General features: G+C 42.7%; 3 protein-coding genes across 3 annotated transcripts in view; 2 read left to right on the top strand and 1 right to left on the bottom strand.

Annotated features, from left to right (window-relative positions):
- The first annotated feature begins 85 nt into the window (after nt 1-85).
- Nucleotides 86-1974, top strand: LOC109523260 (olfactory receptor 142-like). The gene is given in 2 exon segments (XM_019882277.1): nt 86-1171; nt 1173-1974. Coding segments are annotated over 2 exon segments (945 nt in total). The 5' UTR covers nt 86-361; the 3' UTR covers nt 1308-1974.
- A 4358-nt stretch (nt 1975-6332) lies between these two features.
- LOC109523295 (alsin-like) overlaps nt 6333-14184 on the top strand; it is a 47962-nt gene continuing 40110 nt past the window's right edge. Inside the window, exon 1 of the mRNA XM_019882327.1 lies at nt 6333-6559. The gene's annotated coding sequence lies outside the window, so the exon portion shown is untranslated. The remainder of the gene's footprint in view (nt 6560-14184) is intronic.
- On the bottom strand, nt 7844-12311 carry LOC109523296 (frizzled-7-A-like). The gene has a single exon (XM_019882331.1). It carries the CDS (start codon nt 11789-11791, stop codon nt 10091-10093), a length of 1701 nt encoding a protein of 566 aa, XP_019737890.1. The 5' UTR covers nt 11792-12311; the 3' UTR covers nt 7844-10090.

The raw sequence follows: 14184 nt of genomic DNA on the forward strand, positions 1-14184 counted from the left end.
AATCAGGAGCCACCAAGAGTTCACCTTGACCCTTGCAAGGTGCACCATCACACACACACACGACATACATAACGTCTATTTACTTGCTGTATGTGATTGACGATGTTTTTTTCTTTCAGAGCATCCAGGACATTCAACCAGCAGTAGTGAATGTGACGAAATGAAAGCGATGTGGAACATGTGCCTGCCCTCTTAAGCCATTTTCATGATATGTTTTTTGCATTTCTCAGGTGACCGTCATTAATCTTCCTCGGGCCTGAATGTCTGTTTATGTGTTCGCATTGATTTATAAATATTTGTGTGAGTCCAGCTACGATCGACGCTGCGCTACTTTGCCTCATCGGAGCAATGCGCTTAAGAAATGGAGAACTCGAGTGAGATTGAGTACTTCGTGCTGGCTGCCTACAGTGACATGGGACAGTTGAAGTACTTGTATTTCTTCATATTGCTGCTGTGGTACTGTTCGATCTGCGCGGCCAACACTCTGCTCATTGCGGTCATATTTGCGGACAGGAGGCTTCACGAGCCGGTGTACATGTTACTGTGCAACTTACTGGTGAACGAGATAAGCGGCAGCACGTCCCTGTATCCTCTCATGCTCTCACAGATGTTCTCAGACGCACATCAAGTGCCCCTTTCCTGGTGCTTTCTACAGATGGGTTGGATGTACACTTCCGCCTCTGTGGAGTTTTGCAGTTTGGCAGTCATGGCTTATGATCGCTACATCTCCATCTGCAAGCCCTTACACTACAGCAGCATCATGAGCGCGGGGACGGTGGGCGTCGTCGTGCCACTGATCTGGATGTTTTCGTGCGCCAATTGCCTGCTCACCGTCGTCTTTGTCGTCAATTTGTAATTGTGCGGAAACGTGATTGACAAAGTGTTTTGTGACCATCAATTAGTGGCTAAACTTGCGTGTTCCGTTTCCAAGGTCAATAGCATCATTGACATGTTTACCTTCCTGACCAGTGTCTTCCCGGTCGGGCTGATCGCGGTGTCCTACGTCAAGATCCTGCTCGTTTGTTTTGATACCTCCAAAGAGAATAAGCAGAAAGCGATCACTACCTGCACGCCTCAGATTGTTTCTGTGTCCAACTTGTTGGTTGGCTGCGCTTTTGTCTTTTTTGACAGCTGGAACGATGCGCGTCATTTCTCAGAAAAGGTCCAGATTTTTTTTTTCAATGTATCTGCTGGTTTGCCAGCCAATCATCACCCCCTTCATGTATGGCTTCAAACTTCCCAAGATAAGAGAAGCCTGCAAGCGAACGTGGAAGAAAAAGGTCTTTTTCTTGCGAGAATCTCATTAACCCTTTCATGCGCCAATCGTGATAACCTGTAACCTGATCACATGATAAGGCGTCCACTGTTGTAACCGTTGTCTCCGAATGGGGTTAAAATAACTCTCTTGAAAATTAATGACATGTGATGGAAATGTCAGCTTTCATTATGTTTCGACAACTATTCCTCCACCGGGCCAAGTATTACTGCTAAAGCCTGGTGTTAGGAAAAGAAACGAATTCAGAGGATGGAGGGGTTGTGCAGGTTTTACCTCAGAGGTTGCGTGGAGTTTCACCATCTCTCTCCGCCACCTTTCATATCCCAAAGAATAAAAATAGCAGATGTAGTTGCGGCAAATGTCAAATCAAGCCAGATACTACAAGCAAAGACAAAACAGTTTGAAGAACGTGACGTTGAAGATGTAATAAGAGAGCAAATATTTCTGAAATGAATTGATGTGCAACTGAGTGTGAAAGGGTTTTTTTTTTCTTTGTGGACAAATTGTTGAAATATCAAGGGGTGGAAAAGCTGTCAAATGTGGATAATTTACTGAGATGAAATATGCAAATAGCAATGGAAAAGAAAGAAAAAACATTGATGTGAGTCACATGTACAGTAAAACAGATTTTAATACAAACCTGGTTTACAATAGCTTTGGAATTATTATGATTCTTTCATTTCCTTTTGACTTTGTTTTTTTAATTAGTTCAGAAAGTATTTTTTTAATTAGTTTAATGTTATATATATATATATATATATATATACACTGAATTTGGAATATTTGCGGAGTGCATGGTAAAAAAACATCAATAAAGTAAACGACAATTCCCAAACAACGGTTTTGAGTTTCCTTCTTCTGTGCGGCTGTGCAGAAAGACCAAAATAAATACATTTAAAACAAGTCACCAAAATCTCGTGTCCAAAATTCATTCTCAATGATGCAAATCAAGGATATTTTTGCGATAATAATAGTTTGCTTTCGAAATGTAAAATGCACTCTTAGTTAGTTATGTTTTTTTTTTTGTCAACCACTCTTTTTTTTTATATTACAGTTGACCCCTGTATTTTTTCGGTTCGGTACACACAGATTGACCTCCATCCATCCATTTTCTTATCCGCTTATCCTCACGAGGGTTGCAGGCGTGCTAGAGCCTCTCCCAGCTGTCTTTGGACAGTAGGCGGGGTACACCCTGAACAGGTTGCCAGTCAATCGCAAGCAACTTGAAGCTTTTGCTCTTTTGTGAATGTGTATGGGGAAGAAAAAGCTTAATGCCCATAAAATGCTAAATACGTGACCGATTGTTTTGATATTGTTTCTGTGTCAAAATTTGGTTGTCAGCTGCACTTTTAGTTTTGCGGACAGCGGGATTGCTGTGGTGGATTTACCTGACAATGTACATCTTTTACCTTTATGTATGGCTTCAACCTTCCTGAGACGTGCAAAGATTTCTGTGGTGAAAAAAGGGGCTTTTTTATTGCAAGAATCTCATTAAAGCAACTCTTTTAAAAATGAATCCTACCTGATGGAAATATCTTTTTTTTTTCTTGTCTTTGTAATGCTGTTGCTAGACTAAACCGAATATTTCTGCTAAAGCCTGTGTTAGGAGAAGTCCCATTTCGAGGATCGGCAGGTTTTACCTCTGAGGTTGCATGGAGTTTCACCATCTTGCAGTCAATCCTAACGAATGAAAATACCGATTGATGTTGCTGCAAAAATTTCAAATCAATCCAGATACTTCAAGCAGAAAGAGAACAATGTCTACAAAGGGCATTGCGTCCGAAGCGTTGCAGCAAAATAGTTACAACAAGCTATCATTTGTCTTTCTAGGTTTACATGCATTTAAGTGCAAAAACATTTAAAGAGGCAAAATCGATGACCAAAGTTCCTCTTGTTAAAACTCTGTAAACCTGCAATAAAACATACACGTTATTTTCATCTTCATTAGGTACATAAAATTAAATTCATCTCACCCTCGATCTAATCCAATAACTTGTTGGCTCAAGGTAGTGGCTGGCTATTACAAAAACTTACACCCTTATCGTGGTCCAGTTTTCACTAAAATAAAGTCACATTTTGGACTTTTTTTCTTAGTAAAATAAAACTGGGACTCATTTTCAATCATATCAATCCGTTTTGGAGCCATCTGTAAATAACTTGCCCCTGGAACACCACTTTTTCATTTTAGTTTTAGTTTATTACTATAGAAAAGGCTACAAAGTCCTTCGTAACCTTAAGGACGGTTACTAATTTGCATACTTTGTATAATGTTCACGTGTGAAAATTGAGTTCACGTGACTTCCGCATGCACCGTGCCACACGTGTTTCGAGGAGCCTGCAACTTGGTCGAATGTTGACTGATGTTGATGTTAACTGATGTTACACACGTGTCACATTATTTTGCAAATGTGTACATTGATTTGTATGTGGAAATGCACGTCCATAAATCTGTCAGCGTGTGATCTGTAAACGCCGAGCCTCTTGGTTGACTGTATCCTTTTTTTGTGTGTGTGCGTGTGTGTGTGCGCGCGTGTGTGCGTGCGAGTGTGCGCGCGCGCGTGCGTGCGTGCGCAGCCACTTTTGATAGAGTCCTGCAGAAGACAACTCACAAATGCGTGCTGTGGGCGTAGCCGTACTTTCAGACCACAAGAGGGCGCTAGTATTCTACAGGTGCATCAGACAGATGACCCAATGGAATCTGGTCGGCGTGCAGTAAGTACGCTTTCAATTGTTCCATTTTAAAGAATGTTAAATAAATAGTACTTTCCCATCATATGCAACCATGTTCCCCTTCTCCGAAACACGCAAAATAAGCAAACGCCGGCGATGGCCGGGTCAACAAAATTGCAACCGAATTGGGAATATTAGTGGTACGAGCGTTCAGTTGTGGTCTGGATGTGAACACACACATCTCCAGCCACCTATTCGCAAATCACCGCACGCATTTGTGAGTCGTGTACGGCAGGATTGTAGCAAAAGTCAAATGTGAAGATCCAGCCAAACAAGAGGCTTCGATGTTTAAGATCGAACACTTACAGATGTATAAGAAAACCTTTACTTGTCTCACAATGGAGAAATTCCCAAGATGAGATAAATAAAAGGACGAAAAGAAACTTAAACAGGGATGGGAGCTGTTGTAAAGGCTGCCACTCTCGCTGCATCATCTTTGAAAGAGTCTACAAGAGAGGATACATTGAACCGTATATTTTCGCATACAAATGAGTGCACATTTTAACACATTAGTAACATCGATGACGCATTTTATGATTCTCGTTAGACAATTGTGACTGGTTACGGATGCATATTCTTTTTATATATTTGTGCATTGAAATACGCATTTCAATTTTTTTTTTTTTTTGCCCTTGTGCATTGAAATACGCATTTCTAAATGTTTTTTTTTCTCCAATAATGCCCCCGTAAAGCAATGCAACTTGTGTGTGCACAGTGTTGTGAGTTCGTTTAGCCGTGTGCGTTGATCAGTAAAATGTATCATACTTATTGAAATGTCTGACCGGCCATAGTCGGTTCCACCAAAAATGTTTGGTCACGAGTGTTTTAGGGCGACGTTTTCCAGGTACCCACGTGACCAGGAAGAGATCGTAAAGTTGTTGCACGTCGCTAAGTCAGGTACCAGAAGTGGTCCCAATTCAGTTTCACAATGAGAGCACGAACCGGAAGTGTTTCGTAAATATTCGTTGCTTAACCTTTTTTGTTCATCTTTTTTTTTTTTTTAAACAGAAGCACCGCGTATGAGAAAAATAATACAAATCAGACATCAGATTAAGCAAAAACATATTTTAAAATGTAAAAATAATACATAGAATAAATAAATAATAGCACATCTTTCTTAGATTTAGGAATGACGTAATTAGACCTTGTATTAGGGTGAAATGAATATTATCAATACTTTCTGTCAATATGTACGAGCTTTATCAAAGCGCCATCTTGGTCTTCCTCCTATTGCTAACTTAGCCACGCTTTTTAAAATATGACATGAACATGTCTTCATCTATGTTGTACAAACTCATTCATTGGTTTATTGCTTACTTTTTGTTTGTGATGCTTTTTTTTGTTTGATTGTTGTTGGGTTTTTTTTGCAATTCCTTGCTTTGTTTTCTTGTTTGTTTGAGATTCCTTTTACTTGTTTGCTTGTTCTCATAGTTTTGCTAATGTTGTGAATCGCACAAAAGAGGCGGAAAATGCTCACGATAACTGAGGGAAAAACCTGATGGCCATTTTTCAATGCATTTTCCATGAATCATTGTGGGAGCCGACAAAGTAAATTCATAATTGCAGTCGATATTTGATAGTATGAAAAACACTTATCGGCCATAAATACAAGAGAATCAAATGAAAATATTTGTGACTGTAACTAAGTCATATTTATTAATTACAGTTCATAAGTGAATGAAAACACTTCCAGGCAATGAATCTAAAAGAGTGAAATGACAGGTAGAGCAGTAACTGAGCGTGCTTCCTTGTGCCACGTGACAATATATTCTTATGTCACTGCTCAAACCAGTTCTGTGTGTGCCATTCGGAATTTCACAAAGTTGGATATCAGAGCTGTCATGAACCGAAAGCTGCTCGACAGATTATATCCTGGTTAATAATAGAATAATACCTTCTGGTTTTAGATCAATCAAAGCATTTTTACACACTGAGACGATCAATTCGTATTACTCCTGTGTATTGTCATGTAATTGCGTAAAAGAAAATAGTCAATATTTTTCATGCATAAAAATACTTTTTTTTTTTTTTACAAATGCACTTTTGCCAACATGGACATGACGTAGTTCAAATAAAGAGACGTGCTGAAAATAATGTGATTAGAATTTTTAGGAATGGAATTTGTTGTATTATATGTCATAAAGAGTCGATAAAAATACGCGTGGAGCTCGATTAGTTTTGTAAAAATCCTTTTAAAAAGGGGAAGCAAAAATGAACAACTGAAATAATCAAGTTGCACAAGGATGCACACCCTCTTACAAGTGGGAGCTGACGTGTCTGTGGTCATATTTAACCAATACTGTAACATCCAACCTCATGTTAAATGAAACTCAGCACACACCCGCCACCATTTAAAGTACTGTACCTCTGATCTAGTTCGGCGGTTCTAGAAGGCTTTCCCCTGACACGTTTTTGCTTTTGAAAAGAAGCCTGAAGGTTTTGTCCTGACACTGACTGCTATTAACTGTTGATAATTCTCTCCGCTTTGACAGTTCCAGCTGAAGAAAAGCAAGCCCAAAGCATGATGCTGCCACCGTCATACTTCACTTGCAGGTATGGAGTTGTTTTGGCGAGTAATGTTGTTTGCACCAAAAACACCTTTTGGAATTATAGCAAAAAAAAAAAATATGTGTTATGGTCCAATAACACCTTGATTTTTATCAGCCCATAATACATTTTCCCAATGATGTGGAGGAGACCTTTCCATCGTCCAATGAAAACAAGGTTTAACCATTTGGCCATAAATGCAAAGGGTGCTCATTACCAAAAGTGCCCCACAGCGACCGTAAAGCATGTTGGTGGCAGCATCATGGTTTAATTCAATTTTGGTTCCGCGAGAACTGAGGCTTTAGAAAAGTTGGACAGATAACGGACAGCCCGAAATAATGTTAAGCACAAAACTTTTAGGCTTCTGTAAAAGAGCAAAAAAAAACAAAAGTCAGGAAAAGCCTACAAGAACAGCTAAACTAGAGCACAAAACTTTGAGGCTTCTGTAAAAGAGCAAAAAAAAAAAAAAAAGTCAGGAAAAGCCTACAAGAACAGCTAAACTATATTTGGTTTTAATCAGAGGAACTCTAAATCGTGGAAAGTGTGTGTGAACTCCCATTTATCATGAGTTTTAATGGAATTCTGAACACAGCCACGTTCCAGTTATGACGTGTGCACACTTGCGCAACTACATCATTTCAGTTATTTTACTTCTCAAAAATACGTTAAAAAATAAAATACATTCAATTGAGTTGAACAGGTTATACACCACAAGGGTGAAAAACATTTTTAAACTAACTTCGTGCAATTTTTTTTTTTTTTTATTACACAAATCCGCCATTTGAATAGGCGTGCGTGGCCTTTTAATAGTCACTGTATATTTGAACGAGTAAGTACTTCAAGAGATGAGCAAAGATGTCGGTGTCACAATTAAAATGATTTATCACTTAAATTGGCGTGTTTGAAAAAAGAGCACACATTGCGTCAGGCATTTTGGAGTTTACAAACCACATAAAATGGTGGAAAATGGAATCAGTTCATGAGTTAAAAGAGTAGATTTGTCAGCCGCAGTAGCAGCAGCAACGTGAACCATTAAGAGTTGTGCGCAATCTGGCGACATTTTCTGTTAAGCTGGCTCACAATGTAGCCTCTGTGTCACTGCTGATATCTAATAGGTCATGTGTCTCGGACAGGACTGTTTTGCCTGAAATGCTTCGAGAGTCTAAAATGGTCGCTGTGAAGAAATGCAAGCGCTTATTGACAAAACAACTTGAGCGCAACCCGATACGGAACGGGTGAACCGTCAGTAACGCGTCAAATTCTTGTACAAAACCACCAAGGCCACACGACAACTTTACAAACCTTATCACTTTAATTCAGACTGTACAGACACAGGCTTTTAAAAAAAAACAAACAAAAAAAAGAGACAGATGAGCATCCCCATAAATACAATATAAGAAGTTGGGGCTGTTAAATGGCTAATTTGCATAATGCTCCAATGCGCGCACACACACACGCACATACATACATGCATAAATCTGAATCGATACCAAAAAAAAAAAAAAATAAGGGGCAAATCTTGCATCATTCACACTGCCTCCCTTACACATTCATATGGGGATTTCTTTAACATGAACTGTTAGGATGTCACTACCAAAATGAGTATGAACTGTATTCTTGGATTATGTGCGGTCTAGTGTTTACAATATAGTTTGTGCGATGGACACAAAAAAAACTAATTCTCCATCCATCTTAAACACTATCTTTGCCTTATTTACACATACAAAATTGTGCAACATGACCCCCCCCCCCAAAAAAATGATGTTGCAACAACAGGGTTCTTCTACAGACTTGTAATTTTAAGCCCTGTTCCGAAGAGCTGTTACTCAGGGTTGAACCATTTTCAATGCCTACCTGAAAGTGTATAGTGTCTCCAATATACAATACATATTTTTTTTTAATTACTCGGACTCCATGTTCGAGCAGTACTTGCCTGTAAAACACATATGGGTCGAGTTATTTTCTGAGGACACTTGGTTCATGTCCATAAGTAAAAACATTATGAACCGGTAAACATTTCGAGGTCATGTAAATGCAAGCACACTTAGACATGCATACGAGTGACAACTGCTAAACACAGTGAGGTATGTCTCGACACTCAAACCACTAGCGACGTTACTTTTAAAATCATCTGTGCTTTTTCGGAGATGTAGGATCAAGAACAGAAACATGGCTTCTGTATGGCACACGCTAGCGGATCATAAAGCGCATGCGCCTTCGTCCTGTATGGAAAGGTCAGTCTGGATGTGGAACAACTTCAAAAATATATTTTATATATATATATCCTCCCGCCCTCCCCCCCGTACAGATTTAAACACGTCTAAATGTAACAAAAATAAAGAATGGCAGGCTTAAAGTGTGAACAATCGTCTTTATCTAAGCAAGAATAAACATTCAAAAGTTCTCAAGCACCATATCCACTCCCACAGAAGAAACCTATTAACAGTCTTTCTGATCGGGGGTCCACCAATGTAAGGGACCACACACACACACAGACCGGGGCTAAGGCCCATGTGTGTGTGTGTGTGGTCTCCAAAAGTCTTGCAAGGGAAATGCGGCCATTTCATGGTGCTGATGAGTTCATAATGAAACGGGACACAAAAACATCACAACTCGTAAAAAAAGGTTTATACTGTAGATGCGAGAATAGTTCAAGAGCGATGAGGAGCGCTCGGACTGCATTGAACAGTTGGGGTTGAGGAGGAGGGGACGGGGGGTGGCAGAATGGCAGCAACAGACCAAATGTGGCTCTTCCGTTCTAGGGTCCAAAGAAATTGGGAATTGAGTTGCCACTATTACATCTAAAGCGAACAAGCCTTTTGTAGTGTAACAGTCACTTATTTCAACACTTAAAAAAAGAAAAAAAAAAAAAAACTTTGTGCAAACTACCACAAACAGTAACTTCATTCGCCTTCGGAGTGAACATTCAATGCGGGAGAAAAAGAAAAAAAAGGCAAAGGTTTTTTACTGAGAATTGTGCGTAGCCATTTGGCAACAACGTGAGGGGCTGCTGCTCCTTTTTTTGTTGTTTTTTTTTTCATAAAATCTAACAGACAATTTAAAGCATTTCAGTCTACAAGCAGAGTAACTTAAAATGTCGACCCCAGGTATGCCTATGGAACGCGTTCACAGTCTTTGGACCTTTTGGCTGCACTTGGCACTTTGTTTAGGCCCATCAGTCTCATTCCATCATGTTTGGCCACCGTGTGAGCGGACACACAACGTACATTCAACATGGAAGAAAACACAATAATGGTGTAGTGAGTGACTAATTAAGGGTAACTTCAAGTCCGGTGTTAATGACAGAGAGCTTATGTGTTTAAGATCCAAAAGTACAAAAAAAACCCCATCAAGAGTTCAGGGACCATTTAAAAGAAAACTGCAGATTCTTCCATTTAATATCGAATATAGAGAAAAAGTTCTGTCTGTGGGCTTGCGAGGTTGTCACAAATAGAAAAATAAGTCCAAAATCGTAGAAAATTGAAAGCTATCCGACCTCATTTCTCTATTTTTGTAGTTTTGTACCTTGTTTCCACTTCACACCGTGGTCTCTCCGTGGTTACCGTTGCTAAGGCGCTTGTAGAACCTCCTCCACGACTGCAAGGTCTTGCCGGACCAGACCCAGAAGCCTGAGGTGATCCCGACGATCATGGTCATCAGGTATTTGATCATGAAAACGGTGAAGTCGGGCGTCATGGGGGCAAAGTTGTGGAGCGGGCAGGGCACGGCGAAGCGCTTGCAGGTCTGCATGTGCCAGGTGCGCTCCCAGTGCTCTCGGAAGGCCTGCTCGTAGAAGTAGCAGGCGATGACGATGGTGGCCGGGACCGTGTAGAGCACGCTGAACACGCCGATGCGCACCATCAGCTTCTCCAGCTTCTCCGTCTTGGTGCCGTCGTGCTTCATGATGGTGCGGATCCGGAAAAGGGACACGAAGCCGGCCAGCAGGAAGGAAGTGCCGATGAACAGGTAGACGAAGAGCGGGGCCAGGACGAAGCCGCGGAGGGCGTCCACGTTGAAGATGCCCACGAAACACACGCCGGTCAGCACGTCGCCGTCCACCTGGCCCATGGCCAGGATGGTGATGGTCTTGATGGCGGGCACGGCCCACGCGGCCAGGTGGAAATACTGTGAGTTGGCTTCGATGGCCTCGTGGCCCCATTTCATGCCGGCTGACAGGAACCACGTGAGGGACAGGATGACCCACCAGATGGAGCTGGCCATCCCGAAAAAGTACAAGACCATGAAGAGGATGGTACAGCCCTCCTTTTTGGTCCCCTGGGCCACTGTCCTGTAACCGTCCTCCTTGAATTTATCCACGCACACCACCCTGTCCTCCAGGAAGAAGCCTGCTGCGTAGGCCACGGCCACCATGAAGTAACAACCAGACAGGAAGATGATGGGTCGCTCGGGGTAGCGGAAGCGCCTCATGTCCACCAGGTAAGTGAGCACCGTGAACAGAGTGCTCACGCAGCACAGGATGGACCAGATGCCCACCCAGAGCCGACCAAATTTCACTTCGTCCTCCCGGAAGTACATGATCCCGGTGGGCTTGGTGGGTTCGCAGGGCGCCCCGCAGTCTTTGACCCCCATGAATTTGTAGCCCAGGTAGGACGGAACATCCAGCTGCAGCGGGCATGAGAACTCCGGGTACTGGTTGTGCGGCGGAGGCTTGGGTCGGCTCAAGCTGGGGGGAAGGGTGACCAGTTCGGGAGCATACGGGGAAGACGAGGAGCCCGGGCTGCTGGGCTCCGACGTGTTCTGACCCACGCAGATCTCACCGGCCCCGTGGACCGGGAACGCCTCGCAGCGAAGTCTCTCGGGCCACTGGAAACCGAATTTGTTCATCAGGGCTTCACACCCTTGACGTGCGCGCTCACAGAGCGACCGGCAAGGAGGGATGGCTTGCTCCAGAACCGTGCACACAGGAGCGTACATCGAGCACAGGAAGAATTTTAAATCGGCCGAGCATTGGACCTTCACCAGGGGGTAGAACTGGTGCACCTCCAGCCCCGCGTCTTCTTGGTTGGTGTGGCCCAGGAGGTTCGGCATGATGGTCTGGTTGTAGGCGATGTCGGTACACAGTGGTATGGAAATGGGCTGGCAAAATCCATGCTCCGGTATGGATATTCCGCTCTCGCTGTTGTAGTGTTGAGCAGAAGAGGGTGAGAAGGACAAGCCGCACAGCAGCCACATGATCCGCACAAGCACGGAGCCAGCGGTGGACCCGGCCGCCGCCATAGTTGAGGAGGATGAGGAGGAGGAGGAGAGGGGGAGGGAGGGAAGGAAGGAAAAACTTTGATCCAAGTAGGGCGACTCAAAAAGGGACCAAAACAGCGTCGCAAATCTGCACGTAACGTCCCCGCGCGTCGCTGGTAGTCCGTGTATCTCGAACGGGTCCACCCACGGTCGAATCCGGGCTTAGTTCATACACTTTCATCCAAATAAAATCTCCGTCGTGTCATGACTTCTTGATGGTCTTTGTAAGTGACTCCAAGCAGCCCACTCTCACTTCTCCGGTGAGAGGGGGGGAATAAACACGTCCTGCACTATTCGAAAAAGCAAAAACGACGGGAATCAAAGGTCTCAGGCTGAGTTCAACGCTCGGTTGTTGCTTTGGTGGAAAAAAACGCGAAAGAAAAGAGTCCTAAATTGCTATCTTTTGTGGCTCGACCCGGCTGAGTGTCGGCTTCTCCAGGCGGTTGGGAGTCCGCAGGCTCGCTCGTTCTCGTCACTGTGGTCGGTTTTAAGGCACCCCTCCATTCACAAGAACCCCCTCCCCCTACTCAGTCGACCGCGGGGCGCCTGGAAACCGACATTGGTGTCTCAGCCAATCGCGGCGCTTGTTTTCCTACTGGACTCGTCGCTGATTGGCCGTTTACTCCTCGTCGGAGGAAAATATGCTACAGTAATTAAATTACACCAGAGATTTTGCTGAAATAATCGCAACCACGACTCATGCCAAGTTCTCAAGAAAAAGTGACAGACATTAGAAGGAAAAGTTTTTTTTTAAACTAAAAGCAATATGCGATCAATGTGGGAAAAGTTTACTTTTTAACTGAAACCAATGTGCTATCTATCTAGCTATCTATCTGTCTCAAAATTTCAGGCCCATGGCAAGTGTGGCAAAGTCTTTCAAATGTCTAAAGTTCTAAGCAAGCCCCCCATTATCCCCTGCAACACCTCCAGCAACAACCAATGTGAGAACAAACACCAACACTAGGTCGAATTTACAACACAATCGATTCACACACACACACACACACACACACACACACACACCCACACACACACACACACACACACACACACACACACACACACACACACACACACACAAGCCAAAATGTGAGGGTGGTGGTGTAGGCAGTTCTTGTTGGCCTCGCTGCATTTGGTTTCTTGCCTGAGTGGGATGAAAGGATGTGGGGGTAGGTCGGCATAGGGGGAGGGGACAGGAAAGGAAGAAGAGAGAAGGTCGGGGAGGCAGGGGGAGAAAAGAGTGGGAGATCCAGTTGGGGTGACGCTCAAGCCAAAAAAAGAAAAGTCAGTGGAGTTCCTTGCTGTCAGCGAGCCTCCAAACAACAAGTAAACTTGTGTTGAAATGGGCCAGAAGGTCAATTTGGATTAGGCATCTCGCAAAAGCAATAGTTTGTCAACACGTGATTTCTCCTGGGACTAAATGAGAAAACCAATGATGGTTTCTCTTTTCACGCTTCAATTGTCATCAACCTTCACAATTCCTCATAGACCATTTTCCATCCCCTCATCATCCTAACTGGAAATGAACATTACACGAGAATAACGTCATATTTTTCCAAAATGAAGTAATAACATTGTTACATTAAAGTCAAAGTTTAATAAGGAAAGAGAGTCACATTTTAAAAAGTACATTTGCTAAATACAACTTTAGACTTGTAAGATTATAACCCAAGATACAGCTCCTGGATCCCCTGTAGGTCTAAAAGCAGGTGTCAAACTGTGTCAAACAGATGACAAAAATGATGATACTCAAATGCATGGACACTTTTAGGGTGGTGATTAGAGTTCCCATGCAGAAAATATTAGGTAAGGGCCAAGAACTGTAACTGCCTCACACTCGAGCAGAAGGAAAACTATGTTGCACATTCCTAAAAAGAACAGATTTAAGCAGTTAAAGTTTGATTTTCAGTGACTTCCAACACTCTGTTTTGGAGTTGGTTCCTTTGCTGGACCCAATGTGATTTGAACCTTGAACTAGAACCCAAAGCACAGTTCATACCGAAATTGGATTTTTGATGATTTAGCAATGATATATTTTAGCCTCCCTAAACCATAACTATGATATGCCTCGTAGTGCAAACGAGTTTAACAACCCTAGTTTAAATAGTAATTGCACCCCACACTATGATCCCAAAGCACTTCAAGTCTCAGAATGTTAACCCTTAACATGTCTTACAGCTAACCACTTACAATATAACGAAATAATACTTACACTTATATTTGCGTTCATGCCATAATGGTTACTGGGGCATAACTCTTTCACAAATGATGTCAGATATGTTCTACAAACGTTCTTAGTGCTTAACACGCTTCAATCAAACCACTGACAACACTGCCACATTTTGCAAAAGGCTTGAATCGTTTTGCTCTTCAAA

The sequence above is a fragment of the Hippocampus comes genome, unplaced genomic scaffold (genome assembly GCF_001891065.2).
Source record: "Hippocampus comes isolate QL1 unplaced genomic scaffold, H_comes_QL1_v1.1 scaffold111, whole genome shotgun sequence".
NCBI lineage: Eukaryota > Metazoa > Chordata > Actinopteri > Syngnathiformes > Syngnathidae > Hippocampus > Hippocampus comes.

Bases quoted from the DNA above. Each gene is read 5' to 3' on its own strand.
- LOC109523296 (XM_019882331.1), bottom strand. From the start codon at position 11,791: ATGGCGGCGGCCGGGTCCACCGCTGGCTCCGTGCTTGTGCGGATCATG.